The sequence below is a fragment of the Drosophila busckii genome, chromosome 2R (assembly GCF_011750605.1).
Source record: "Drosophila busckii strain San Diego stock center, stock number 13000-0081.31 chromosome 2R, ASM1175060v1, whole genome shotgun sequence".
Taxonomy (NCBI): Eukaryota; Metazoa; Arthropoda; class Insecta; order Diptera; family Drosophilidae; genus Drosophila; species Drosophila busckii.
The window spans coordinates 7,994,658-8,020,719 of record NC_046605.1 but is presented as its reverse complement, the minus strand read 5'-3'; the positions used below and the strand labels follow the sequence as shown (position 1 = coordinate 8,020,719).

The 26,062-nt window shown below is 41.7% G+C and overlaps 7 protein-coding genes across 7 annotated transcripts; 1 reads left to right on the top strand and 6 right to left on the bottom strand.

Annotated features, from left to right (window-relative positions):
• Positions 1-4,993: 4,993 nt before the first annotated feature.
• On the bottom strand, positions 4,994-9,121 carry LOC108597717 (syndetin). The gene is made up of 10 exons (XM_017984408.2): positions 8,976-9,121; positions 8,695-8,916; positions 8,313-8,630; positions 7,381-8,250; positions 6,984-7,321; positions 6,756-6,921; positions 6,586-6,696; positions 6,193-6,516; positions 6,014-6,126; positions 4,994-5,958 (listed from the first exon to the last, which is right to left on the bottom strand). The coding sequence occupies exons 1-10, from the start codon at positions 9,039-9,041 to the stop codon at positions 5,586-5,588; spliced, it is 2,901 nt and encodes a 966-aa protein (XP_017839897.1). The 5' UTR covers positions 9,042-9,121; the 3' UTR covers positions 4,994-5,585.
• A 195-nt stretch (positions 9,122-9,316) lies between these two features.
• Positions 9,317-10,415, bottom strand: LOC108595763 (ficolin-2-like). The gene is made up of 3 exons (XM_017981053.1): positions 10,214-10,415; positions 9,543-10,157; positions 9,317-9,483 (listed from the first exon to the last, which is right to left on the bottom strand). The coding sequence occupies exons 1-3, from the start codon at positions 10,402-10,404 to the stop codon at positions 9,363-9,365; spliced, it is 927 nt and encodes a 308-aa protein (XP_017836542.1). The 5' UTR covers positions 10,405-10,415; the 3' UTR covers positions 9,317-9,362.
• Positions 10,416-11,281: 866 nt separating this feature from the next.
• LOC108595116 (mediator of RNA polymerase II transcription subunit 16) lies at positions 11,282-13,812 on the bottom strand. The gene is made up of 2 exons (XM_017980278.1): positions 13,023-13,812; positions 11,282-12,968 (listed from the first exon to the last, which is right to left on the bottom strand). Exons 1-2 carry the CDS (start codon positions 13,785-13,787, stop codon positions 11,325-11,327), a joined length of 2,409 nt encoding a protein of 802 aa, XP_017835767.1. The 5' UTR covers positions 13,788-13,812; the 3' UTR covers positions 11,282-11,324.
• A 278-nt stretch (positions 13,813-14,090) lies between these two features.
• LOC108595501 lies at positions 14,091-16,286 on the bottom strand. The gene is made up of 2 exons (XM_017980754.1): positions 16,164-16,286; positions 14,091-15,411 (listed from the first exon to the last, which is right to left on the bottom strand). Exon 2 carries the CDS (start codon positions 15,409-15,411, stop codon positions 14,218-14,220), a length of 1,194 nt encoding a protein of 397 aa, XP_017836243.1. The 5' UTR covers positions 16,164-16,286; the 3' UTR covers positions 14,091-14,217.
• Positions 16,287-17,792: 1,506 nt separating this feature from the next.
• LOC108595081 (F-box only protein 42) lies at positions 17,793-20,181 on the bottom strand. Its single transcript, XM_017980232.2, has 3 exons — positions 19,918-20,181; positions 18,472-19,859; positions 17,793-18,419 (listed from the first exon to the last, which is right to left on the bottom strand). Exons 1-3 carry the CDS (start codon positions 20,057-20,059, stop codon positions 17,976-17,978), a joined length of 1,974 nt encoding a protein of 657 aa, XP_017835721.1. The 5' UTR covers positions 20,060-20,181; the 3' UTR covers positions 17,793-17,975.
• Positions 20,182-22,147: 1,966 nt separating this feature from the next.
• On the top strand, positions 22,148-23,679 carry LOC108597607 (tektin-2). The gene is made up of 2 exons (XM_017984244.2): positions 22,148-22,891; positions 22,948-23,679. Exons 1-2 carry the CDS (start codon positions 22,248-22,250, stop codon positions 23,603-23,605), a joined length of 1,302 nt encoding a protein of 433 aa, XP_017839733.1. The 5' UTR covers positions 22,148-22,247; the 3' UTR covers positions 23,606-23,679.
• LOC108597606 (protein arginine N-methyltransferase 7) lies at positions 23,616-26,044 on the bottom strand. Its single transcript, XM_017984243.1, has 4 exons — positions 25,984-26,044; positions 24,224-25,921; positions 24,012-24,163; positions 23,616-23,961 (listed from the first exon to the last, which is right to left on the bottom strand). The coding sequence occupies exons 1-4, from the start codon at positions 26,029-26,031 to the stop codon at positions 23,694-23,696; spliced, it is 2,166 nt and encodes a 721-aa protein (XP_017839732.1). The 5' UTR covers positions 26,032-26,044; the 3' UTR covers positions 23,616-23,693.
• Between the last annotated feature and the right edge of the window lie 18 nt (positions 26,045-26,062).

Genomic DNA, 26,062 nt, shown 5'->3' with positions numbered 1-26,062 from the left:
TATGACAAGGCTTAAATTAATTTATAAGTTTGCATCTGTTTGAAGTTTGAATCTCCAAAATGAAAACAACAAACGACATAGAAATAAGCACACCATATGCAGTCCAGATCCACGCAAAGTCCTCCACACGCAATGAGTTTCCCGACAGCAAATCTGACTCTCTTTTAAGTGGATCCGCAAATGAAAGAAAATTGGCAGCTGCCATATCATACAATTGTATGTTAAAAAAATATTGATATAAACCAGCAGCGCGTATGTCAAGAATAAGTTTGTTTAAAGGCTCAAGCAGCCAGGAGTTGTTCGAAAGAAGGAAACACATATGTATTAGTGTGCTATGACAACCATCCATTGAATATAAGAATATATCCTTTTGGAAATACTTTTGTTGAGCATTCAGCAGTGTCCATGTAAGGCGTGAGGCGATATATACATAACTATCATTCATGCTGTCCCTGTGACGATTAAGTTCGCTCATGCTTGTTGCTACAATATTCAAAGGTAGTGGTCCATCGTAGTTGGACAGGAAACCGTCTACGCCTACTCGATCCAACATGAAAGGAAATTGCGCACGCTGAACATCTGCAAAAGTGCGTAGCTGAAATTTATGTGGAGGATGTGTTAGATATGTGCCCAGTGCCGCCTGATATACGGTGCTCAGATTGAGACCTAAGAGTCCTAGCATTACAAAAATGCAGCTGCTGTAGTAACTGTTCACCAAAGGTATTTTAAACGGTTGCCCCAAGACGCCTCTTAGAGCCAAATCGTTGAGCAACAAGTTTATGAAATTTATTGTGCCACTGATGATTTTCTGATGAAGGCCTAGCAATAGAGCAAATCCATACACCAAGGCCAATAGTATTAAGAAATGCATTAAACCATTCAATAAACGATAGATGTCCTTGCCAGGCAGCCGTTTGGAAATTGGTATCATTAAACAAATATTGCTTAACTCAAACGGATAACTCATTCTAGGCAGCAGTTCGACATCTCGAAGTAGCATCAGTCCCGCAGGCAAATCGATGTTCAATTGATTTGACTCTTCTTGTAGATTAAATATGTTCAATTGTTTGCCATACTCCATGCCGGGTGGAAATTTCAATGTGGCATTTAGCTTCCACGTTAATGTACTTACAAAACGGCCCACAGAGCCAGTCATCATCAGTTGACCGGTGCGCCTATCCGTGTAGAGAATCATACGTGGCAGCTTCTGATCGGGATATACAATAAGTGGCGCTTGCTGCATGTTGAGCAACTTATTCTCAAAGAAAGGACGCTGCTTATAATGATGTTGGAGCAGCTTAAAGCTTGGAAAAGCTTCATAGCTATAATAGTATTGAGTCTCGTTTGGATTCTTCCCCAGCAATGCAATAGCTTTAAAAATTCGCAGCTTGAAGCACAAGTAGAGCATATCTTCCAATGTCTTAACAGAGCCGTTATTAGAATAAAATATGAATTTATCTTGGCGTCCCTGCTGCAGCTGATTTCTCAATTGCTCCGTTGGTAAATTATTCTTGGGTAAGCAGATAATATGCAGCCTACTAGAAAAATATTCACTTTTGGATCTTTGCAAATGCAAGGACTGCAGGACTACTGGACTTGCGGGCTCCAAGAGCAGTTTATGTAGCCAAGTATCCTCGCAGTAGTCGTAATAAACCATAAGCAGAGATAGATTGGACTCTTGCACGACTTCCTTGATGAAAGTACGCACTGTACAAATGCTTGTTATGCACAGCAGCAGCAGCAAGTGTGGATAAAGCCTCCTCATGGCCTAAAATAAGATAGAGTTTTCAAATATTTTTTAATCAGCGTATTATATGTAGTATGGAGCACATAAAACTTCGTTTCGTTATTCCTACATCATTCTCAATAGAATTTTTGTGAAAATATAAGTTCTTGAACACTTACCGCTTTTACTTTTGAGAGATAATAAAATTTAGTATGTAGAGCTCACTCTTTTTATACAAATGTGTCAATATATATATAAACGCTGAATCATAGGGCTGAGAGCTGACCACTCCCAATTTGATGAAAAGGCTAGATAAAGCTTAAGTTGAATAAGTTGGCCTATAAGTAGGCCGGCAAAACTATTTAGCTGTGCAATACATAAATAATACGTATACGCAAAAGACACGAGAGAGGGAGAGTAGACTAAATTATAATCATTATAAGAGATTGTTAATACTAATAATAATACTAACTACCATAAAACCTGTTCAAAATCACTTTTGAAATTACATTTATTTCAACCTAATAACAATAAATACATTTTTTATGCATTATTTCAATTAATTTACAATTTACTTTTGAAATTTACAAATACTGTTGAAACTGTTGATTTCTTGTTTCTTTTTTTAGTTTTCTGCCAACGTCTCTGTAGACGACCTAGAAAAACCTCCAAAACGAAAATATCAAACGATATAAAAAGAAGTACCCCATATGCAGTCCAGACCCACTCCAAGTCCTCCACACGCAATGAGTTTCCCAAGAGCAAATCTGTCTCTCTTTTAAGTGGATCCGCGAATGAAAGCAAATTGGCGGCTGCCATATCATACAATTGTATATTAAAATAATATTGATATAAACCAGCAGCGCGTGTGTCCAGAATTAGTTTGTTTAGAGGCTCAAGCAGCCAGGAGCTGTTCGACAGAAGGAAACTCATGTGTATCAGTGTAATATAGCAACCATCCATAGAATATAAAAATACGTCTTTTGGGAAATACATTTGTTGAGCGTGCAGCAGTGTCCATGAAAGCCGCGAGGCGAGATACACATAACTATCATTCATACTGTCCCTGTGTCGATTTAGTTCACTTGTATTAGTAGCTACAATATTTAAAGGAAGTGGTCCCTCATAGTTTGACAGGAATCCGGCTACGTCTACATGATCCAACATTAAAGGAAATTGTGCACGCTGAATGTCTGCAAAGGTACGTAGCTGAAAGTTATGTGGAGGATGTGTTAGATATGTGCCCAGTTCCGCTTGATATACGGTGCTCAGATTAAGTCCCAAAAGTCCTAGTATTAAATAAATACAGCTACAGCCATAACTATTCAACAACGGTATATTAAAGGGTAGACCTAAGACACCTCTTAGAGCCAAATCGTTGAGCAACAAGTGTATTAAATTGATTTTCTCACTTCTAAGTTTTCGTTTAAGGCAAAGCACTAGAGCAAATCCATAAAACAAAATCATTAGAATTAGCAAATGCCATAGACTGTTCAAGATACGATAGATGTCCTTGCCAGGCAGTCGCTTCGAAATTGGTATCATTAAACAAATATGACTAATCTCAAACGGATAACTCATTCTAGGCAGCAGCTTGACATCTCGAAGTAGCTTCATGCCCACAAGCAAATCAATGTTCACTTCATTTGACTGCTCCTGCAGGTTAGACATGTGTAAGTGTTTACCAACCTCTATATTATTTGAAAATTTCATAGTGGCATTCAGCTTCCACGCTAATGTACATACAAAACGGCCCACAGAGCCAGTCATCATCAGTTGACCGGTGCGCCTATCCGTGTAGAGAATCGTACGTGGCAGCTTCTGATCGGGATATACAGTAAATGGCTCTTGCTGCATGTTGGGAAACTTGTTGTCAAAGTATGGACGTTGTTTATAATGATGTTTCAGCAGCCTAAAGCTGGGAAAAGCTTCATAGCTATAATAGTATTGAGTTTCGTTTTTATCCTGCCCCAGCAATGCAATTACTTTAAAAATTCGTAGCTTAAAGCACAAATTTAGAACTGCTTCCAATGACTTAACGGAGCTGTTGTTAATGTAAAAAAGGACTTTCTCTTGGCGTCCTTGCTGCAGCTGGATGCTCAAATGCTTCATTGGCAAATTATTCTTGGGTAAACAAATAATATGCAGCTTACTGGAAAAATATTCACTTGATTGTCTTCCCAGGTGCAGAGACTGCAGGACTACTGGACTTGCGGGCTCCAAGAGCATTTTATGTAGCCAAGTATCCTCGCAGTAGTCGTAATAAACCATAAGCAAAGATATATTGGACTCTTGAACGACATCCTTGATGAAAGTTCGCACTGTACAAATGCTTGGGATGCACAGCAGCAGCAGTAAGTGTGAATAAATCCTCTTCATGGCCTAAAATAAGATAGACGCTCTAAATATATGTTAGATTTTAAACTGAAGACGACTGCTTGTTTCTCGCTCATCGGACGTATTAGAAATGAATGAAAGTTTTATGGGTTTATGTATTATTAACTTAACTGCAATTTAAGTGCATTATTCAAGTTGAGATTTGATTATAGCTGATTGCTATAAAAGCTTCTACAAATGCATATATGTATGCCTGATAAATATACATTTTGAAATAAAAAATGAATAGTCTAATATTATTTTGGTCTCGTCAAATTCACACAAGAACACTAAATAATATACTAAGCTTCCATATATTTATAATTTTTTATCTACATTAAATATGCAAAGCTAAAGCACACTCTACCATTGATGACATGCTCAGATAAAGCTTAAACAGAATTACCCTACAGTAAGCTTCAAAAACTGCTAGCGGCTCAATACATAAATATATAATTTATTTATTTTTGAGCTAGAGTCACCGGTACTACAGGGAAACGAAGCAAACACTAAACTTCATGAGCGTATCCAGGTATGGACAGGTAATAAATATTTAGGTAAAAATGTGGAAAATTATCTGTTCATGGTGTAATAGAAAACATAATAAAAGAAACCATATTGACGTTATTATATATTAGTAAGCATAGTATCAATATAATATTGAGTATCTATGACTTGCGTTCCAGCCCTAAATTACATTCTGGCCATGCCCATGTTAAACTTAATCATTATCATACCATACATTTTTATTTATCTATTTAAAACATGCTAACAAGTTTGACCACCTATTGATATTAAAGGTTTCAATTATACAAAACTGTGTAATTCACAATTTCATAAACACTTTTAGTAATCTATTTAACAAATTATAATTTATTTTTAATATGCATATCTCAAAATATTTACTCTTTATTAGTTTGTTAATATGGGTTACATTTTTTCACATAACACTAGACAGCAAATGTGAATGTCTCTATGTGTGGTTAGTGTTCTCAATAGCGCTGATTGAGATTTAGTGAAATATAGTTGCGCTTTTATTACAATTATTTGTCTGTTTCGCAAATAAACATTATATATGTGTATGTACTAAGGATATTAAAATAAATATTTGTATATTGGCTTTGCTTAATACGTTAGTTTTGTGTATATGTTTTCTCTAGGTACGCAATTCATTTTTTTTTTGGGTATACCAATTAGATCATAATATAACATTTTGTGCATGCTTTATAAGTAGAGAGAGCGTGTTGCATATTTGAATAGAGAGATTTCAGCGTTGCTTAAAGATTCAAAGTTCAAATCGAAGTACATCATAGAGATCGCTTAGGTAACTAAAAAACAGAATCAACTTAAGCATAATGTTAAGACAATTTGCACTAAATGGAATGTAAACAATTCAATATTCTAAAGAATGTACACAAGACTTTACAAATTACAACAACAAAATATAAATTATACAATTGGTTAATAAATATTAGCAACAAATTTAAATAACGTTGCTCAAATTGGAGCTAGAAGAATTTTTCAGCGGCGTATTGTTGGGCGTCACAGCTGCGTTTCCTGCTCCGCCCTCCAGCAATTGCAAAAGCCGCTGTCGTGTACGCTTATCACTGACACAAATGCATTGTATCAGATTCGTCAGTTGCTTGGCCGAGTACTCGTCGCTTTCACGCTGCTGTTCAATCCACTGCTCAAACTGCTCGGGCGCAAAATAATACGATTTAATAAAGACATCCACATAGATGCGATGTTGAGGATATTTTTGATTTGAGATAAGTTCAAGGAATGACATAAAATTTGCAAAATCCAGTTGCATCAAGGCGCGTCCACCCGGTGAGCATTTTTTTACATTGGAGAAACTAAAGCAACAAACATATTATTTATGGAGCTAAGGAAAATGTAAACTAGACGCACCCTTCGACGAGCAAATGTGTGGCTACATGGGCCATAGAGCTCCACACCAGTTTTGTGGGTATAGGCACCTCCTTGGCTATTTCCTCTAGGCACATTGCAAAGCTCTGTATGTTCTGTAACACAGAGATTAATAAATGTATAAATTTTGTATTTCAGTAAGTGACTAATTTAAAACTTACCCGATTTAAGACATCACTGTAGCTGCTATGCTGATGTGTTACATGATTCACATCCCATTTGACTTTGGCGATTTGCGCCAGTATAGATGACAAATCAATAACGCGCGAAGTGACGCAGGTGTATATAGGCTTGGCTAGTTCAGCCATAAATTCATTATATTCGAGATAGTTGTTTAGAGCGGGCCGCTCAGCAACAGGCAGCAAATGATTCAGATAGTGTTGCAATATTTGAAATTGCTGCACCATGCTGCGCCCCGCCTCAAGCGCAACAATGCGCTGTGACAGTCCATAAAGTGTGTCCGGATTCGCCAGCTCATTGTTGGTCTGCATAAAGAAATGGTTGTTTTTTATTATTAAGGCAAGTGTGTTAATAAATATCTTTGATGAGTTTACCAGCGAGGAAAAGTTTAATGGCCAAACTTTAATTTGAGGCAGTACATTAGACTCTACTGAGCGCAGGCGCTGCTCCAAACGCGGCGTATAAAGATTGTCCATGGCAACAAGCTTTAAGAAAATCATAAACTTTTAATACAATTGCGTGCCTTACATAATTAAGCACTTACAGCATCCTTGCCAAATATCTCATGTACTGCATAGGCGTAAAAATCTAGCAGCTCCAGCATGCAGTTCACAATCTGCGGCGAGATGCAGTGCAGCAGTTTGCACATTTGTAAATAGCGTCCAATGCAGCGTAAAACATTCAATGCTGTATTGTTTACCAGCAGTTGACTGCGCAATAAAAAATTAATTAAGACAACAATAGGCGTTTGTTATGAATAATAAATAAATACTTGTTAGACTCCTCGCCAAATTCTTTGCTCTGCAAACTCTTTTGCTCGTCATCGCTTTCTTCACTAAAGTAACAAGATGCCTCATCCACAATTCCAGAGAGTATGTCCTCCTCTAGCATAGCCGCATCCAAGCCGCCATCAAATGGTGAGCTCTTCTCCGAGAAGCGCAAAAAATAGCCGTAGGAACCATAGATAGAGCTGCCACCGCCATCTTGAGAGTGCACAGAGACCAGCTCATCACAATTATTGTTACTAATGGGCGAGTTGTTGGAGGACGGCAGCAGTGCTGTCGTCGGTGACTTGTGGCGTCGCAGTGTGTGACGCACTGAACGAAATTCCTGCATAAATAAAAAAAACAATCAGTTTGCGGCGAAAGAATTATTTGAGGTTATCTTACGGGCAACTGCAAAATGTGCGAAAATGAATCCAGTGGCGTCCAGGACTCATTGTCCAGAAATAGGCAAATTTCCTCTATACAACAGATGTGATAGCGTCTAAAGAAATCCTCGCTTTGCTGTTGCATAGTCGCAATTAGTTTCTCCGACTGCTCGCTGCAAAACTCCATGCCCACTTTTTTTAGACGCTGCACAATGGACAGCACTTGTATAAACTGATCATACTTGAGTGCTGTCAACTTGGCGCTCTGCAGAAACAGACACACTTTGTTAAGTATATCGTTCCAAATGCGCGATTGACCTTTCTTTAATTTTTGCTGTATATAGACATCTGGAGATTCGCTTTCTGTGAGCTCCTGTTGTGTATAGAGCTTGTAGTTGTTATGCCACATTACTACCTGATAGTAGGAGGCCAGTATGGTCCAAAAGGTCTTGCACAAGCTTATCAGGCAGGGTATAACCTTATCCGCATTTAGCTGCTCGCAGAGTTGTTCAAATAGTGGCTTGGGCTGCTCTTCCGCATTGCTGGGCTCACTATAACCACGCAGCACCGAATTCACAGTCGTATGTATGGCCGAAATGTAATTGATATGAAGCTGATCCATGGCCATAAGAGATTTATTGGCCAGTTTGTAGGCCTCTTGTAGTTTCGCGTACTTTCGAGTGTCAAAATTTAGCACCATTTCGTTGAGCACTGTGTCCAGCTGATATTCCATCAATAACATTGTCTCTTGCAGCTTTTTGTGCAACGAAGCTATGCAATTGTACTGCATGAAGGCAGCTGCGGAGCTCTGACACTGCAGCAGTAGTGCAATGGCTGCTGAATAATTATGATCAGCGAGCAATTTTTGCAATTCCTCATCTGTTGTGCGCTGCACAAAATAAAAATATTGTTAAAGTATGTTTACTAAGATGTTTAAATAAGTAAGTGTACCAGTTTTTTTATTGCTAGCAGCGTATCTAGCACTTCTTTGAGCACTTCACGCTTGCGATAGCTTGCCAATATCTCCAGGCTAGTGGTTGTTAAGTTTGTGCGTGCATAATTTAAATAGGATCGCGCTTTTTGGCATGTCCACAGTGACTCTTCGAGCTTTTTCTGCGTTTCATTTATGGCTTGGAATTCGCTACTGCACGCATTACGCTGCTCTAATATGTTTTGCAGCACTTGCTTGGTAAGAACCTTTTGCTGCGTGCGCAATTGTGCTATGGTCGTCTCAATAAGCTGACTATCAATGCCATCGTTGAGAACTTTCTACATTTAGAATTGCAAATTTGTCATTAGCAGAGATATGCAAATTATGTAGATATTTACACACCTGTAGTTCATACAGTCCCGGATTACAATCTACGTTATAATAACGTTCCTCTATACTTTCCAGTATTTCCTGATCTGATTTTTGCGCGCTGTCTGCATCTGTCTCGTTCACCTCAGCGCTGTCAGTTGCAGATGCATTTGTAGTAGTGGGCAGGGCATCTGTTGTTACTGTCTGTATGAAATAGTCTGAGTAACCCATTGCTGGAATCATTTGGCGATGCGTCTGTTGTTTGGAAAAGCGCTGTTAGTAGTGCTTGTGCTTAGGTTTTCTAAAGTTCTTACTTGTTTGTGCAGTAAGTCCATGAACTTTGACTTAAGCTCCTCCATTTTAGCCTTGGAGTTCTGCATTTTACAGCCATGAAAAATTTAGAAAATTACGCGAAACAAACTTCGCCTCTTATACCCACTCTTATACCTCTTATTGTTGTTATTCTATCGAATAGCTTATCGGGCATTGAAATGCAACATACTGGATGACGGTGAGTATCGATACTATCGCCAGCTCACAGTTTGAGAATCTTTACGCGGACAAAGAATTATGTTTGACGGTCACAACGGTGAGAAATAATTAGATTTGAAAACATTTCAGTTAGACACTAAAATAAACTTGTAAATTATCCGTATTTCTCGGTCCATTTAATGCTAATTAAATACAAGTAATTAATAAAATTATGTTCTACGCTTTCGGATTAACATTTCCACACGACTCAATGAGGAATTGTGACCAGTAAATGAATACCAGTTTATTCCTTTTCCATAGGTACTATCATTATACACTCCCATCAGATTGCTGTGAAATAGATTATTACATTACTTAAAACACACTTATTTATTTTCTTGCAGACTTGCCTGGAATGGCATTGTGTATACCACCAAGCGCCAGTATAAGTTCGAGCACAATGAGCAGCACCATTATCATTATCACGATCTCGTGATGAAAAAGGCATGCCCAGGTGACCGATTAAAGAATCTCCAGCGTCTCCAGTGCAGACACCCAAGCTACTCAACTTGTAGTTACTCTTTTCATCATCGATGAAAAAATTGTCGTACAATGCGTATTTTTGCACGCCCTCGCTGTTCTTCATAGTAACGAGCAACTCTTGATCCTGGTCTTTAGTTAAAGCGTATAGTTTCTCCAGGCCTATGAAGTACTCGCCGTTAACATTGCCAATGCCCTGCTTATAATCCTTCCAATACAAGAAGAAATTCACGCTGCCATCTTGACGTCGCAAGACAACTGTCCAGCCGCCGCCTTGGGTATGCTCATCACAGCTTGCAATAAAGGGAACTGGGCTATAGCTGGGCAACTGCAACAGATAGGCGCCACTGCGGCGACTGAGGGCTGTTGCCTCTGCACAGCTGCTTGGAAATTGACTTGACGCCAAAGTAAGATCTGTGTTTTTCTTTGACATCTGATCTTCTGAGAGCTGGCTTAGTTTTTCAAAAATTTTGTCCAACTTAGCACTGCAAGTGAGAATTTTCTTAAGTAGACATACAATTTTTTAAATTCTCACGCTTACTGTAGCTCTGCAAACTGAGATTCCATATACTTTTTGTTGGGTTCTTTGATTTCAAAGTGTATTTCGCTTCTATTGCCATATTTAAGTGTAAGATTGCCGAATCGATTAAGGTGTTGCACATTCTGCTCATCTCCTTTTAAAATTGATATATTCAATAATAAAAAGAGTAAGACTGATTTAAGGCACATCATTAACTCTACAAATAATACGCAAGACTAATTTGTCTGAGCCATTGTCTGAGCTAACAAAGACTGACTTTTAAATATTATCTCTATAAACAAAAAAGGTTATCATTTGATGATCTGTGAATATTAATAAAACAAAACCCCCTTAATTTTATTTTTAATAAACAATAAAGTAAAAAATTTACTTTACAAACAAAATAATGTTAAGCGTACATTTAAAATAGGCAACAATTTAAGAGACGTCCACCTGTTAGTGTAGAAACTGCGGGTCACGTATGATGCCTGTAAGCCTGAGGATCTCAACAGGTCGCCAAATTGGGCGCAAAAGAAATTCAATATAAGTCCTTTTTCCCCGTGGGCCATAAACAAGTTCAAATAAGTACAAGAGGTTATCTGTTGATGACCTGCGCAAAATCAAAACAAAGGGATTAACGTATAGTTATCTTAATAGGAAAGCCCCAGCTACCTGGGCTTACCTTCTACCTGTGATGTATATAAAACATTGCCCTTTGGTGTTGCTTATCAGTCATAGTTAAGCATTGCTAACGATAACATGGAGTTCCTACAATTTTTGCTGCAAGTTGATGCAAGCTGTTTGCTGCTCTTAATAATGACCATAAGTGTGCTAAAGGCGCTCAGCTATCAATGGACAGAGGCTGCTAATGAGCTGCCCATTAGCAGTTGCAGCAACTACACTCTTTCGTCAAGCTATAAGCAGGAGCTCCTGGACTCACAGACGCCATTACAACGCATACGTGGTATGCATAGACTAACTCTTCAACAGCGTGCCAAACTAAGATCTACCGTAAGACGCAGGCTTGATAAGCACTTTTGATTACAACGCTTTAGAAATAAAATAAAAACTTTTTAAATATATTAAATGCGTCTTGTTATTTAAATTTATACTAATATAGAAGATGATAATACTAATTTACGTGCTGCCAGAAGCCACCGCAGTGGCAATGCAGCCACTTGTTGCACCAGGCCTTGAGCGCCGATGTCTTGGCCACTTTGTTGGCACTATTGACAAAGCCGCAACGTGCACAACTGCGAATGGTGCTAGGTCTGGCGCCCAGCTGTAAATTGCTGACACCATCCTTTTTGCAGTTGAAGAAGACCACCTGCTCCATTTCAATATCATGTAGTCCGGCTGGCTCCACCAGCGATGTAAACGTTAGCTGCCCCGACTTGACTGCTGCAAAGCCCTGCGCGCTCAGCAGTGTGGTTGGATTATACTTGGAAAGCTGAGGTATTAGCAACTGCTTGGACAACAAACTACATTCATCTAGCAAGAGCTCATCTGGCTCTGCAGTATTTTGAGACAGACGCGTCAAAAGTCTGAATAGTATGACCAGCACATCTATGTTGTCCATTGTTTTGGTGTAGACAGGCAGGCACTGTGCGTTGAGCAGTCCCCAGATGCGTATCATGACGAGCAATTCGCGCAGACTGCCGATGGCTACAATGTCGCGACTGATGTCGTAGCTGGGCCGCTTGCCGGAGAGCTTGCTCTTCATTACTTCCTCAGGCAGGCGGCTAAGCATGTTGAGTGCCAGATCTGTGACCCATTGGATGAGCTGCTGTAGACTTTGCAATATCATGGGCTCGACAGTAAAGTCCTTGGGATCCACATTCAGCATAACCGTATCCACGTCAGGCACCGAATCAGCCAACTTCATGGCCAAGTTATCCGCTGGACCTTTGTCTTGACAGCTCAAATCTGAAGGTCGCAGCAGACTTTTGAAAGTGCTAGAGATGGCATGCAAAATTATAAGATTATCAAATTCTTGCTGCTGAGCGCGACACAGATTGCTCTTTAGGGCCAAAAAGTTGGCATAGTAAAACTGCCGAACATAGGAAGGCTGACGAGTAAAATTATCTGTTAACTTCTCCACGAGCGCTTCCAAATTGCCCAGATTCAAAAGTAGCACGTCGCTCGCATCCACGCCAGTCACAATGCAGTATTCAAAGAGCAGTAGCAGCAGCTGATTTAGAGCTGTATTTTGCTTTAGTAACGGCGTTTGCATAGCATGCAGCTGAGCTTGGCTATCAAAGATGAGCAGCATTTGGCTGCTGGGCGTTAGATCAGCGCAAACAAATCTTGCCTCGCTCTCCCGTTCAAACTGTGTGTGATTTAGCTGCTTCAATGTGCCAGGCTCTAACACCTGCACGCTATTATCCTGCAGTATGACAAACAACTGGGCACAATCGACGCTAACGAGACGTGTGCTACAGAGCTGAGATACTGCTGCATTTAACTGTAGTTTCGCCACCTGATCCCAACTCTCGCTGGTCAGCAAATCACTTTTGTTGTTACTGCCTGCGTTTGAAGATTGCTGCAGCAAGGCATGCACATTCTGATGACGTCGGGTGAGCGTCCATTGTTCCAGCAAATTGCTTCCGTCGGGGCAGCTGTAAACTACAAAGATGACATCGTCATTGGCCACACGTGTCCACAGCAGCTGTGCGATGCGACGACTTTCCAGCGGCAGCGCTCCGGAGCTCAGAAATATGCTTGCCAATGACTCGGACTTAATGCCAATGCGATCAACATCCAAATTCAGTGAGACCTATAAACCAATTTAGCATGAAACAAGTGCAAGTAGACTGCTTAGACAACTTACCTTGAAGCAGTGCACAAGCTGCTGCTGTTGTTGCCAGCCAACAGTGTAGGCTATGTTAACTGTACCGCTTGCCGGCATAATGCTGCAGTGCTCGATGTAGCTACGTGAGATTCCTATGCTGTGCGTCGAAGGCGTCAATTCAATTACTTGCTCGTTCATGTTTAGCGACAAGGGTTCACTTGTACTATTATTGCCGCTGTTGGGCGGCAACTTTTGAAGCTGCGGCAGCGTAAAGGCGGCCAGTAAGCCTGACGATGTGAGCAGGATGCAGCCCTCGGTGGCCACGCCACCAAAGCCGGTTAGCGTTGGTCGCTGCTCTAAACGCTCAAACTTCTCTGCATAATAAGTGTGGTCTTTCTTCTGCGTGTTGAAAATAACGCCCTTGCCATTGTGAAAAAATTTCGCCGCTATAATATCCTCGCTGGGCACTACTGCAAAGTACTCCAGTTGCCAAATATTGAGCGCATGTTCCTTAGGCTGCCAGATTTCTACACGACCGCCAATATAGCCTAATAGAAGCTGTTCTCCATTGGCGCTCCATTCGAGCACATTTATAAGACTCTTGGAAGTGCATACCTTGTAGTACTGCCATGGCGTCACAATGTCACATACATAGACATGACTGGAGAGGTTCTGCAGAGAGCTGTATGCAATTATGTTGCGCGAAGAGACGGAGCACAAAACAACTTTGTGAGGAAAAACACTGTCCTTCTCCTTGTTATTGCTCAGCTCTCGGCTTTTTGCCACTTTATACAATATAGTCATTTTGTTTTGTTTTTATCAATCTTCACAAGCGGCATACTAGTGATGTGAAACTCTCGATATCTTTGCTGTTTGTTTAACATTGATAGCATAAAAATAGTTATCGATATTCACTACGAAATACACAGTAGCGCTAATTTGAAAATTATCTATTCTAATTTACTTCTCAGTTGGCATTTAAGCGCGTACGTATAAACATGTACATATACAGATTTGATCAAATTCGTAAATTATCCTTCTCTTATTAAGAGGTGACACACACGCTTGTGCTTACTAATGATATAAAGGAAACACACAAGAACCGGCTTTTTGTTTGTTTGAATTGAGTATATTTTAAATTGAAATTCACAGTTTAATGAACTTCAACGTACGTACATTAACTTAAAGCAATAAATACACGCTGTTTACAAATTAATTGATCTATACGGTAGGCCTAAACTAAATTCGTATAACGCAGCCCTTTTACTAGACTGCCGCTAAAACTGTCGCCATCGGTGAATCTTATGCCGTCTACCAAGCAGGATTGCAGACTACAAGGATACTCCGCACCATAAGCGCTACTCTCCCAGCGCAGTTGTAGTATATATTGCAACTCTGGAGTCATGGTGAACGCCTGATCCCGGCTCCAACCAATATTTAAATCACAATTATATTTCGTTGCTTGGTTTTGAAAGACATGCGCCCAAACGGGTGCATCACCATCAAGATACAGTTCGATGCGCAGCGATTCCCTATAATCTTGGGGCACGCGTCCAAAACTACAGGTGAAATTCGGAGTCAGCCGACTATTGAGCACCAGTCCCAACACAGATATAAATCTGGAGCACTTTAGGCCCATGCGCCAAGTAAAACAATCCGCATCAACGGTGAATGGACGGCAGGCCTTATAGTAGCAGCGTTCCACAAGAATGGGTGGTGTTGGTGCGATAACCGGCACTACTGCTGCTGCAGTCGCCACCTGCCAGGTGCTGGCATCGCCCAGTCCGACATCATCGCACTCCTGCTGTGTCCATTGGTAAACATACCAAAGCAGCAGCTTATGCGGTTCCTTGCAGGCGGCAATAATGGACTTGACCGTGTCCTTGGACACATGCACATAGTGATCTTTTAAATAGCTCATATACTGATCATTGTTAACGCAGCAGCGCATAAAGAACGACATGCACACCTCCAACAAACTATCCAGTCCCATACAAACGCTCAGCTCCAGCGCGGGCAGCACATTGGAGAAGCGCAGCTTACTGGATATGGCCAGCAGCGCATCCGAAATAAGCTGATCCAGCAGATACTTTTCGGCAGCATAGTAGAGCTCAATGCAAGCCTCCAGCTGCAGGCACTCATAGTCTACGCTGCCCGTGTAAATATACTCCACCAGCACCTTAAAGATGGGCGCGCTAATATCGTGTATCTCAATTTCCGGTTCCAGCTCTTGTAACGGACCAAAGAACATGGCTTCAAAGACGGGACTGGCTGCGCTTAAAATCAACTTATGGCACTTCATTTGCTCCTCGCACACATGGAACACACAATCTGTGTGTTTCTCAGCATGCAGCAGCTCTGCATACCGACGACTCAAAAGTGTCGTCACATTGGACTGCTCCTTACGATGGGCCACAGCCAGTTCCATCTGTAAAAGCACAACAAAACAGAAAGTTTTAACAAAAAAAAAATGCAAATACCAAACCAGTTTTATAAACAAATCCTAAGCATCAATCATTAACTGAAATTTTTAGAAATTTTTATTGTTTTCTTGATTATGCCTTTCCCCACTTTGCAAAAGAAATGAAGCTAAAACATAGTTCAATACACTCTTATGTTTGAAAAGATTACAATTTGGCAGTATAAAAATGGCAAAGTGTGTAAGAAAAGAAACAAAGGCAAATTGCCATCTAGTATTTAACATAATTTGTCTGTGTAGAATTTTAAAAATTTAAATACTAGCTTTAATTTGTAGATCTTATCTACGTTACTGATAAGAAATAGCAGCTGAGCACAAATAAAACATTGTTATCACAAATTGGCATTTCAAATATGATAGTGACATAAGCTAATAACATTTGTTTATCAATAAAACCACAATAAAGCTAAGACCGGCATGACAAACGCGTCTGTGTTACTATAAACATATGTGTGGATGCATGTGTTTGGTTCTCATTATTTATTTATATTCTGCGTCTGATTGTGAGTAATAAATGTTCTTTAACCGGTTTTGAAATGTTTACAGCGTTATAGTGACGATGACATTGCAGGGTTCTATGAATAGCGCATAAAAAAAGCATAACATAACTTATTTGATCATTGATCTATTTGAAAGTTGCTTAGCATTGCCGGTAGATAATTCATTCAAATCAATTTCAGTTGTCATATAAACATATTTACCTTTATTATTAGCAGCGTTCAATTTGATTTTGGAATATTGCTGCGCAAATTATTATTGTTTAAGCAGCACGAGATTCGCTTGTTGTAATAACATTTACATAAGCAAAAGTAATATATTATATATTTTATGTGGAATGCTGTGTTTGTAAACGAATTTTATTTAATTTGTGCGACCTTTTAAAAGTATATAATGTATGTATTTATTTTTTATTTGGCACTTGTTGATAATTTTAGTTGGACACATGCAAACACCTTTTGTCAGCGCATAATGTTTGGCAGCGTGACAAATTTTATATAGTACATTAATATAAATGATTTGGTGCGATTACTTTTGCTTTTCTTTATAGCACAAACATAACACGCCTAAACTTTGCGCGTATCTAATTGAGTCAAAATTCTAGCTGCTTTAGATACTTGTAAGGAACTGAACTTGACCGATATTACCTTACACAGCTAGAACAAAAATTGCGACACATAGAGAGACTATATAGAGAGCCACCGAACCGTTGAGCGCAACGCGCCACCTTCAACTGATCACCAAACGTGCGCTGAACGCTCACGTTACCTCTGGACTGAGTATTGCTCTCAGCACTTGACCAGCGTGCAACTAAAGTTAGACAGAATCAGCTTTGGCATACACTTTGACCACGAAACCACAGCAAACATTTGCACACTTCAAAAATATATAGAAAATTTATAGATTCTTTATCCAATCGGCTGAGATTGCATGTAAGCTTAAATTTCAAATAAATAATAAATCGTATCTCTTTGCGGATGAGGGAGGAAAAAACTCAATCTACTCCTGCTGAACTGACAGGCGGACATGGACACACAACCGACTCTGTTACCCTTGCTAGGATCACAGATACCCCTTCATTGCCAAAGCGTTTAAAAAGCATTCATTAGTTAGTTGTCCTGTAAACTAAACGCTGTATTTCAGGCTCAAAAGATAACAAAAAGATTATTTTATAATGTAATGGTTGTAAGCAGTCTATAGTCAATGCTGCAAGGATTGCGATTAATGCTGTAGATTTTAGTTTCAAACTTCAGATAGCTCTGAGCAGTGCACTGTAGTGGCAGCCTTGAACCCTTTAATAGTCTCTTTGGCAGCCAAAGTTATTTCTGTAACTCATATAAATACACTACAGACCACTCGGAGTAACTTGGGTATTCTAACTTGTTTGTAAGAACTTAAAGCAATTAGCCAATCTCATAAGACAATGCACGCCACGGCAAATTAAATACTTTAAGTTGTTAAACAATTTGGATAAGTACATGTACGAATTTATTTTTAAGCAGCTGTAATTATTCATACCACTGGTTAGGGAATCATGTGTGCGGCTTTCAAATTTATAGCTTGTTTAGTATTCTAGAGCTCTTTGTCTGTTGCTTTGGCTACGACTTTGGCATGTGGCTTCTTCAAAAACTGGTATAAGAGGAGGCTGGACCAAGACACACACACACACACACACACACACAGAGAGACGATTCACGTGTGCTTATGTTGCTTTAGGGCCGTGCCTCTCTTGCTATGCTGTAGCTATCAGACGCAGCACCTGTCACGCTTAAACACAAGCATGTTTAATTAGGCAATAATATAGTTGCTCACAAACTTTTAATTATGTTTATAAATTACAATATTTTACACTTTAATTGAAAGTCAAACTCTAAACGCAAGCAAATAATTTATAGTTTCGAATTAGCAGCAAAAGGCGAACATAGCTGGAACTGTTTTGGGTTTAGCGATATATGACTATATGTATAGGTTTGTATGTATTTCTATATGTTTGTGTTTGTTGTTTGCTTATGCGCTTAGATAATATCACGTGGCACACTTAGAAAGTGTATGGAATTGGACACTTGATGCGTGATGTCCGTCAGCGTCTCCTTGTGCACGCCACCGAACAAGATCAGCTCACCGTTGCCGGCTATCAGGCTGGAGAGTATAAGCCTATCGGGTGCGCCATTGAGTACGCCAAAGTTTTTATATTCCACCCAATCCAGGCCTGGCTCATTGCAATTGGTGCTCTGCAACAGGCTTGAAATATCGCAGACAAACAACGACTGCACATTGCATCTGATACGCTTGGGTGATGGTGCGCGCAACTTTTGTGGCTCCACTTGGGCAGGTGCACTGCGTCGCGAGTTGCGTATGGCATTCATTTTCTCCTCCATGCGTCTGATGCGCTCGTTATGATCACGTGATGCGCTGCGCGAGCGTCCTGGCACATTAAACGCAGCCATTCGAAAGGGATCCTAAACAAAATTAATTTAGTACTTGAAACAATTAGTTGGACCTATGGCTTACCTCATAGTGCTCGTCAAAGCGTTTCGGAAGCAATGGCTCGTTTTCGCGGCAACGCAATGCCAAATTGCGTTGCAAACGCTGCAATGCATCTGCATCACCATCTGGAGCTGGTGGCGCTGCTGCCGCTGCCGCTGCAGCTGGGACCGCTGGGGACGCATGCAAATCGCTGAGACGACCAAAACGAGGTTGAAAATGGTTGTTATTATTGTTAACATTATTGTTGTGCATAAACTGTGCCGCATTGTGCATATGCTGGTTGAGTATGGCACGTCTGTTGGCCAAATATTGCTCTTGCGGCACAATGGCGTCAGCTGCTGCACCCTGACCCGCTGGCAGGCGTAGCTGCTCGTGCTGCTGCACTGCGGGCCGACGCACTGGTAGTTGCACTGGACGCTGTCCCAGCTGCAACTGTGCCCCTGGTGGTGGCGGTTCCATGCCCAGGCCAGCAAAACGCAGTGAGCTGCCACCAAAAGCGGGCACACGGCGTTGTGTCATGATTTGGAAATCCTGAGGCATTTTTGGTGACGGTCCCACAACAACGAGGTAGTTCTTGACTCTGCATCCAGGATTGCACCACATATGCACGGCACCAAAGTTCTTATTGCGTACATTAAGCTGTCGCCAGCACCAAGCATCACGTGACATGTCCAACAGCCAGGCATCCGTGTAGACACGATTGGCGCCGCCACAGCCGCCGACGATAAGCAGACGCTGCTTGTCCAGCTCCACTTGTATTTGGCCATAGCGCGGCGCTGGACGCGTATTGCCTACAAAAAGTGGCTGCCACCAGCGCTGTTCATTGAGATCCAGCACCCAAGTATCATTGGAGTTAACATTGACATCGTTTTTTATTTGATAGCCACCGAAGACAATCATGCGATCACCATGGACGCTGGCAGAGTGCCCAGCCATTGGCGGTGGACAGGGCAGTGCGTTGCGCGCTAGCCAGCGATCCTTTGCTAGATCGTAATAGTGCAGCTCATCAAAAAGGCACCAAGGCTGATACGGCGGATGTAGCGAGGGATAGCGCCAGCCGCCAAATAACACCAGTTTATCCTGCCATGCCACCATTGAGGCGCTGCCCTTGGGTGAGGGATATGTGCCTGTGGCCAGTGGACGCGACCAGCGCATGTGCGTCAGGTCAAAGCGCCATAAATCATTAAATGTTGTATCCGAGGAAGAGCCGCCGCCAAACACATACATGGAGTTGCCTTGACGCACTGCCGAGTGTGCGAAGCGTCCCGCAATAATGGGCATGGGCATGCGCTTTGATACACTTGAACAGTTGGCCTCCATGGCTGCCGCAGTTTCCTGTGAATAAACCTCCCATCGTAGGCGAAAGTCGCTAAGGGCCTTTTCCAAATTCATTTGAGAGCGACGCACAAGATCTGCATACGAAAGCATTTATATTAGTCATGCGTGTACTAATTCAATTACTTTACTCACTCTTCACAATGAGCTGCCAGCGCTTGCACACCAGACTGCAATGCTCCAGATCGCCATAGGGTGGTAGGTAAGTGAATATAAATTCAAGGATTTCATCGGGCAGCTCATTGAGGCTTATCTGCTTGCAATTGCTCGTATCCATTGTGCAGTCCTTGTGCGCCGTAAAATAATTCTTTTAATAAGCGCACACACAACTAAACTTTGAAAAAGCCCATGCTTTAATTTTTATTTATTGTGTACGATTTAATTTGCTATTTATTTATTATTTTTTAAGTGTGACCGAAATGCGAAAATACATTTTCTAGAACGATAACAGTACATTTACATCGATAGCATTAGATTGCTACCGATAGGTATTTTAACATGTGGCGGACCTATTCAAAATGCTACGTTTAAAGTTATAGAAAATCTGCGAATCCAAAAAATAACATTTGTTAATAAACAATAAAGAGTTTGTAGTTGTAAGCATGTTGTTTATTAATCACTGTTCACAAACACAATTATTATTTTAATTGATATATGTTGGCATTTGAAAAATATTAGAATCATCTAATAAGAAAGGTTCTTGCTTTAAAGCAGTTTTTTCCCAATCGGAGCCATTTTCGTTGCCCAAGACTTTGACGGAAATCGCATCCAAGCGGTAGTACAATTTCAAATCATTTTTTAAGATTGCGTTCATAGAATGCTCATCGATGCGTACCAAAATATGTTTGTCCATAAATTCATTATGTTCATGGAAGATATCCCAATCCTCAATGTGGAGATCAGGGTTTTGTTTGTCAATCAACTTAGTTATGAATGTCAAGCTGAGTAAGGAACTTTTTGGCAGTACAAGTGATATGACAGAGTACTTAGGCAGCTCCTCCTCATTGCAAGCTTTTAAGGGCATTTCATCAACACGACGGCGAATCTGCTCTCGTAGCCAGTGGGCGGATTTCGAATCCAAGCATTTGATGGTCATGTAGCCAGCCTTGAAAGCAATGCCATTGAAGCGCAACTTATGCGGCGATTCGTGTTGGCAAATCTCGTTAACCAGCTCATTTTCGATTTTCTCCATTTGTGCTTCAGATAGCTTATGCTTGGGATAGCCCACCGCTGCGATTACCACTATCACGCACGTGACTGCAGGCTGCTTAGCATTTGAAGGTACTTCAATGTTCTCCTTGCGTTCCTGGTCGATATTTTGCGCTGAATCATCCAGTCCATTGCGCAGCACGTTTACAACACAGGGAGTTCCGGGTCTGTTGCAGAGTTTCTTATACTCTACGGCCATAGGCTCAGACAAGATCTGCGAGAAGCCCAGTCCCATCAAAAGCTTTACAGTTTTGGACATGCCCTTGGGGCGTTCTGCTGCACTTAGCAATTGATTTATATACGAGTGACGCTGTTGCTCCGTTATCTCGCTCAGCTGTGCTGGTGATATGGATCGCCTTTTGGAGCCCTTATCATCCGAATAAGTCGCTTTGCGTTTTTCGCGCCTGCGCGAGCTCTTTGACTTAGCATCCTCATCTTCTTTTCGGACCAGCAAATGTCGTGCTGAATCGGGCAGAGGACCACTGAATGGATTTTTTAATAATTGATTTCCATGCTTTTTATTATCTTTGCTCATTTTGTAAATAATATTTTTACCGTAATGCAAGTTTTCTAAATGCCAAATTGACACAATTGAGAGTTGCCAGAATGTTAAAAAATTGTTTAAAACCAGTGTAGCCTCAAGCTTTACAGAAGTCCCAGTTAAGGTTTGAAAATGAAAAAATTGGAGCAAACCTCATAGTCATAAAAAACAGAATTGAATACATACATTTATTAAACGTTAGAAATTGGTACGAAAGCAAGACGAAAATAAATTGCATCATTTTTGAATTTGTTTGAATAAGATTCATCCGACTTATAGACAAAAACATCAATAAAGATGGAGTAAAAGTATTTTGGTAATCTAAAATTATGAAAAGCTGCAACTCAGCGAACATAAATTTAAAGATATGACTTTTTTGACACATAAAAGACAAATAAACATGTTTAATATAACAGTTATTTGTAAATATGTTTATGGGCTTTCCAGTTGCAGCCCAATATGTGTACATTCCATAAATATGATGGTAACTATTTGTGAAGCAAACGTTGCCCCTGACAATGACCTGGGGCCAGCACCTTGGAGATCTAGTAGTCAACGGAATAAACAACTTAATGAACCAAGTTTAGAAATAAAGCTGTGTATTAGTGCCCTTTGGGAGTTTCAGTTGTGAAAGTATAAATTCTGTGGGGGAAAATAGAGGTTTGCATAAATATATATTTAATAATTAGCTACCTTTGTAAATTAATACCGCAAGATGAGTTTCCATTCGGTGGTCACAATGGAGAAGCCACTGCAGCATATATCGCTGTCAGACTGGCATGCTCGTCTAAGTCGCCTGCGTAACGTGGCGGATGCTCGTCGCGCAGATGCTTTTGCCATACGCCATGCATCACGAATGCTGCGCAACGAGACGCGCATAGAGGGAGATTGGGCGAATTATGAGACTAACGAAGCGTTGACTGATCGCATTGCGGAGCTAAATCGCTGGCGTGAGGTCATCGCGAAAACATTTGAGCGCATTGAGCGTGAGATTTACATGCTGCAGGAAGAGAAGAATGCAACAGAGCGAGAGCTAGAAACGCTAGCTGGTCCCATTTCGGTTATAGGCGAGGTGTTGACTATGCGTGATGGACGTCTTGGCTCGGAGATGACATACGATGAGGCGGACACCGAAATAAAAAATGAGTTATGCATACTCGAGAACAATCAGCGTCTGCTGGCGGATCGTTGTCAAAAAGCTTGGGAGAAGCTGACTCGTTTGGAAGAAGTGCGTTTCAAGATTGGCCTGGAGATTGAGAATAAGCTAGAGGCAGTGGATCTTGACAATTCGCAGTTGGCGCTAGATCGCAATGCAGCTAACATATCCTACAAGCCTGATCCCATGCGCAATCCGAAAAAGTAAGCACTGCAGCATTGCATATTTAAAAACATTTGTCCTGACAACATATTTGCAGCTGCTGTTCCTATGAGACCTGGCTGGAGCATGTGAAGAATATGAAGCAAATGGCTGAGAATGAGCTGGCCGATACATATGCCATACGTGAGGCACTCTTTGTGTGTCGCGAGAAGGCGCGCAATATGTTGCAAGCGCAGCAAGAGCGTGCCGAGCATACCATACGCAAGCGTGTTTTTGAGACTCAGCGCGCACGCAACGAGCTTGAGTGGCAGAAGCTCAAGATGAAGGATGAGATGGAGAGTGCTGTGTGTGAGCTGAAGAATCTGGAGGATGCACTGCGTGACAAGACCGATGCGTTGAAGCTGGCCGAGACGCGTCTAGAGAATCGCGCTCAACGCTCGGGCATGGAATTGTGTCTGGATCAGGCACACGACATGCTCTGCCAAGAGGTGGAGAAATTGCGCGAAATACGCCGTCTTCTTATGGCCAAAATCGATGACTCCAAGGCCAACTTCAATCTGCTTTCGGATCATGCTCAAAAAATTGATGTGGATTTGCTGAACAAGGAGCATTCACTCATGACAGATTTGCGTGCCATAGATTTGCGCCAACGTCTTAAGGGCGGCGAGTTTGGATTGAAGGTTATCAACCCAAGCGCACAGACCGATCGCAACATTGTGCTCACACGTATGGAGAATGAGATTCCCAAGGCTTAGTCGTACAGCGTTGCGTTGTAATAGTTTTGTGTTTTAATTGTCTGCTTGAACTAAATTCTTGTGCTTCAAAATGAGCTCAAATCCGTTGTTATGCGTTTTTTATATGTTGTGGGCTAAGCGTAAATTTGAAGCTAAGCTCGCCTAGCTGCGGCTTGAAGGTGGTGTTCCAATCCAGCTGTGCTGACTTCTCCGTATAGTTGGTAAAGTGTACGCCCTGTCGTACAAACATGTCCCACTTGACAAACTGACCAGGCACTATAGTCTCCGAGGGTCCAGTACTAACGACAGATTTGGGTGAGTCTTTGACAATTTCCCAGTCCACCCACAAAGCAATGCCATTGCACACGCCGAACGCGCTGTAAAAGCATTTTTAGCCACCATATTTTTATATAAAGTATAAACTTACTCTTCTAGTTTCAGATGTCCATGATTCATCTGCTCCTGACCAAAATTATAAAAATCAACGCTGAGCAACTGCTGCGGCTGCGTTAAGGCACGGCAAGGATACTCCCAAAGCGGTTGTGCCTCCACTAGCGATAGCGCCTGCTCCGCAGAATGCTGTTAATTGCAATTAATTAACAAAAAGTTACAGCACTTTATTTAATTCTCTAGGCTTACCTGCACCATTTGATCAAAGAGCTTTAGATCGAAGCCTTCGCAATTACGAACAGGCGCGCGAATTTTGTGCAAATCTAGAAACTCAACGGGCAATGCATAAATTCGTGCGCCACTTGGTGATATTTGTAGCTGTTCACTCAGTTGCTGCTGTTGCAGCTGCAAGATCAGAGTGCCGAAATAAAAATTATCCCAAGGCAAAATAGAGTTGAGAAAGTAGGGCTCAGCAAAGATGTGAGTCAGTTTGCCTAATTGATCTGCTGGAATCTGCTGTAGTTGCTCGAAAAATGTAACGCTCTTTAAGGCATTGTGTTTGACCACAGAATCGACCAAACGTCTCGAGAATCGATGTGGTTCCACGCAGGTAACACTAGCAGCACCGAGTGCCGCGCTGGCCATTCCCAGCAGGCAACCATCGCCTAGCAGCAGAACATGTTGCTGCTTGTCTGGTTGGATTGCCTGTTCCAGGTAGCTCAGGTAGCGCTTGTTACGTGTACCTTGGTTTAGCTGGCCAATGCGACTGCGTGAGTAGGTCATATGCAAGTCACAGCTGCAAGTATGGCGACGCACCTGCTTCTCTGTAGGCAGCTGCTTGTGAGCCTCAAACCAGAGCGAGTATTCGTCGTGGCAGCAGTTCAGCCATAAATGCGCATCGCTCAGTTGCAGTTGTACCGGCTGGGGCAGGTAATAGATGGCTTGCATCCAGTGATCCCGCCAGGGGACTAAATTAGCCAGCGGTCGCCGGTTGTCCTGGCAAGTGTTTTGCAGTTGACATAGCTCAGGATGTGCCCAATAAGGCGCGCAGCTGAGCAGCACCTCACCAGCGTCGTCCAACGCTATTTGCCACCAGTAAAAGACCAGCTCCGCATTGCCAGCGTGTTGCAGCTGTATTTTTACGGCACGTTGGCGTTTTAACTCACGCGGCTGCTTCCGTTGGAAGTCAAACTCGAAAATCTCTGCGGGCTCCGTTAAACAACGAAAGCTATTGGAGGGCAGCTGGGATAGCTGCACATCATGCAGTGCCGCCTCGCCACTGCATTGCTGTAATTCTTTAGGTGGACGCAGCAGTATATCGCCATCTAGATTGGCCAATAGTTTTAAGCTATTCCACTGAGCCGCAAGCGACGATTCCACAACCTGTGCATAACAATTTGCACGCGCGGGTATACATAAGGCATCTTCGGTGAGTAACTCTTTATGGGCATGATTGTAGATGCCAATGGCACCTTCGCCAATCAGCTCCGTGTCCAGCAGCTCAGCTACAAGCAAGTTTGCTCTTTGTGTCATATCCACGCCCATTACTATTTCCGTTGAGCGCTTGCGTATGAGGCGCACCTGTGATGCATCATTGGCTGCCAAAATGCGTTGTGCACAATTTGCCATGGGCATAAAAGCTTCACAGGCTGTGACAGTATCAGCGCCAGCGCGTAATGCCATCATTGCCAATATGCCAGTGCCCGTACCAATGTCCAGCACATGCACCTTCTTGCCCGCTTCGCGCATGTTAGCTATAGTTTTTTTAAGAGCCTTGTAGTATTTTTGGTTGCGCTCCCAATCATGCAACATGTCGCCAAAGCCCGCATTTGCCACCTCCAAGTGATAGTCATAGTTATCGTCGCGCTCCTGCCATCCACTCTGCCCCGTTATGGGGTTACTAACTTGTGTAAAGTTGGCCATTAAACGTGCCAAGCCAGTGACTTTCTGCGCAATAAGAACATCATAAATTAGCTAGATATTACAATTAATAAGAGTAGAAAAATTACCGGCACCACGCTTTTTGAATGTCGAAGAAGAAGCAGAGCGCCAAGCATCACTTGTTTTGTTTTTGCATGTGTTACTCCA

Coding starts and splice junctions, on each gene's coding strand:
- LOC108595081 (XM_017980232.2), bottom strand. CDS start 20,059: ATGGATACGAGCAATTGCAAGCAGATAAGCCTCAATGAGCTGCCCGAT. Junction 19,860..19,917: donor CTGGCAGCTCATTGTGAAGA/GTGAGTAAAGTA, acceptor TTTCGTATGCAG/ATCTTGTGCGTCGCTCTCAA. Junction 18,420..18,471: donor GCTTTGACGAGCACTATGAG/GTAAGCCATAGG, acceptor AATTTTGTTTAG/GATCCCTTTCGAATGGCTGC.
- LOC108595116 (XM_017980278.1), bottom strand. CDS start 13,787: ATGACTATATTGTATAAAGTGGCAAAAAGCCGAGAGCTGAGCAATAAC. Junction 12,969..13,022: donor AGCTTGTGCACTGCTTCAAG/GTAAGTTGTCTA, acceptor ATTGGTTTATAG/GTCTCACTGAATTTGGATGT.
- LOC108597606 (XM_017984243.1), bottom strand. CDS start 26,031: ATGCTTGGCGCTCTGCTTCTTCTTCGACATTCAAAAAGCGTGGTGCCG. Junction 24,164..24,223: donor TCTTTGATCAAATGGTGCAG/GTAAGCCTAGAG, acceptor TGCAATTAACAG/CATTCTGCGGAGCAGGCGCT. Junction 23,962..24,011: donor GGACATCTGAAACTAGAAGA/GTAAGTTTATAC, acceptor ATGCTTTTACAG/CGCGTTCGGCGTGTGCAATG.
- LOC108597717 (XM_017984408.2), bottom strand. CDS start 9,041: ATGCAGAACTCCAAGGCTAAAATGGAGGAGCTTAAGTCAAAGTTCATG. Junction 8,917..8,975: donor TGGACTTACTGCACAAACAA/GTAAGAACTTTA, acceptor TCCAAACAACAG/ACGCATCGCCAAATGATTCC. Junction 8,631..8,694: donor CGGGACTGTATGAACTACAG/GTGTGTAAATAT, acceptor TTCTAAATGTAG/AAAGTTCTCAACGATGGCAT.
- LOC108595763 (XM_017981053.1), bottom strand. CDS start 10,404: ATGATGTGCCTTAAATCAGTCTTACTCTTTTTATTATTGAATATATCA. Junction 10,158..10,213: donor TCTCAGTTTGCAGAGCTACA/GTAAGCGTGAGA, acceptor TCTCACTTGCAG/TGCTAAGTTGGACAAAATTT. Junction 9,484..9,542: donor TATACACAATGCCATTCCAG/GCAAGTCTGCAA, acceptor TCTATTTCACAG/CAATCTGATGGGAGTGTATA.
- LOC108597607 (XM_017984244.2), top strand. CDS start 22,248: ATGAGTTTCCATTCGGTGGTCACAATGGAGAAGCCACTGCAGCATATA. Junction 22,892..22,947: donor CCCATGCGCAATCCGAAAAA/GTAAGCACTGCA, acceptor ACATATTTGCAG/CTGCTGTTCCTATGAGACCT.
- LOC108595501 (XM_017980754.1), bottom strand. CDS start 15,411: ATGGAACTGGCTGTGGCCCATCGTAAGGAGCAGTCCAATGTGACGACA.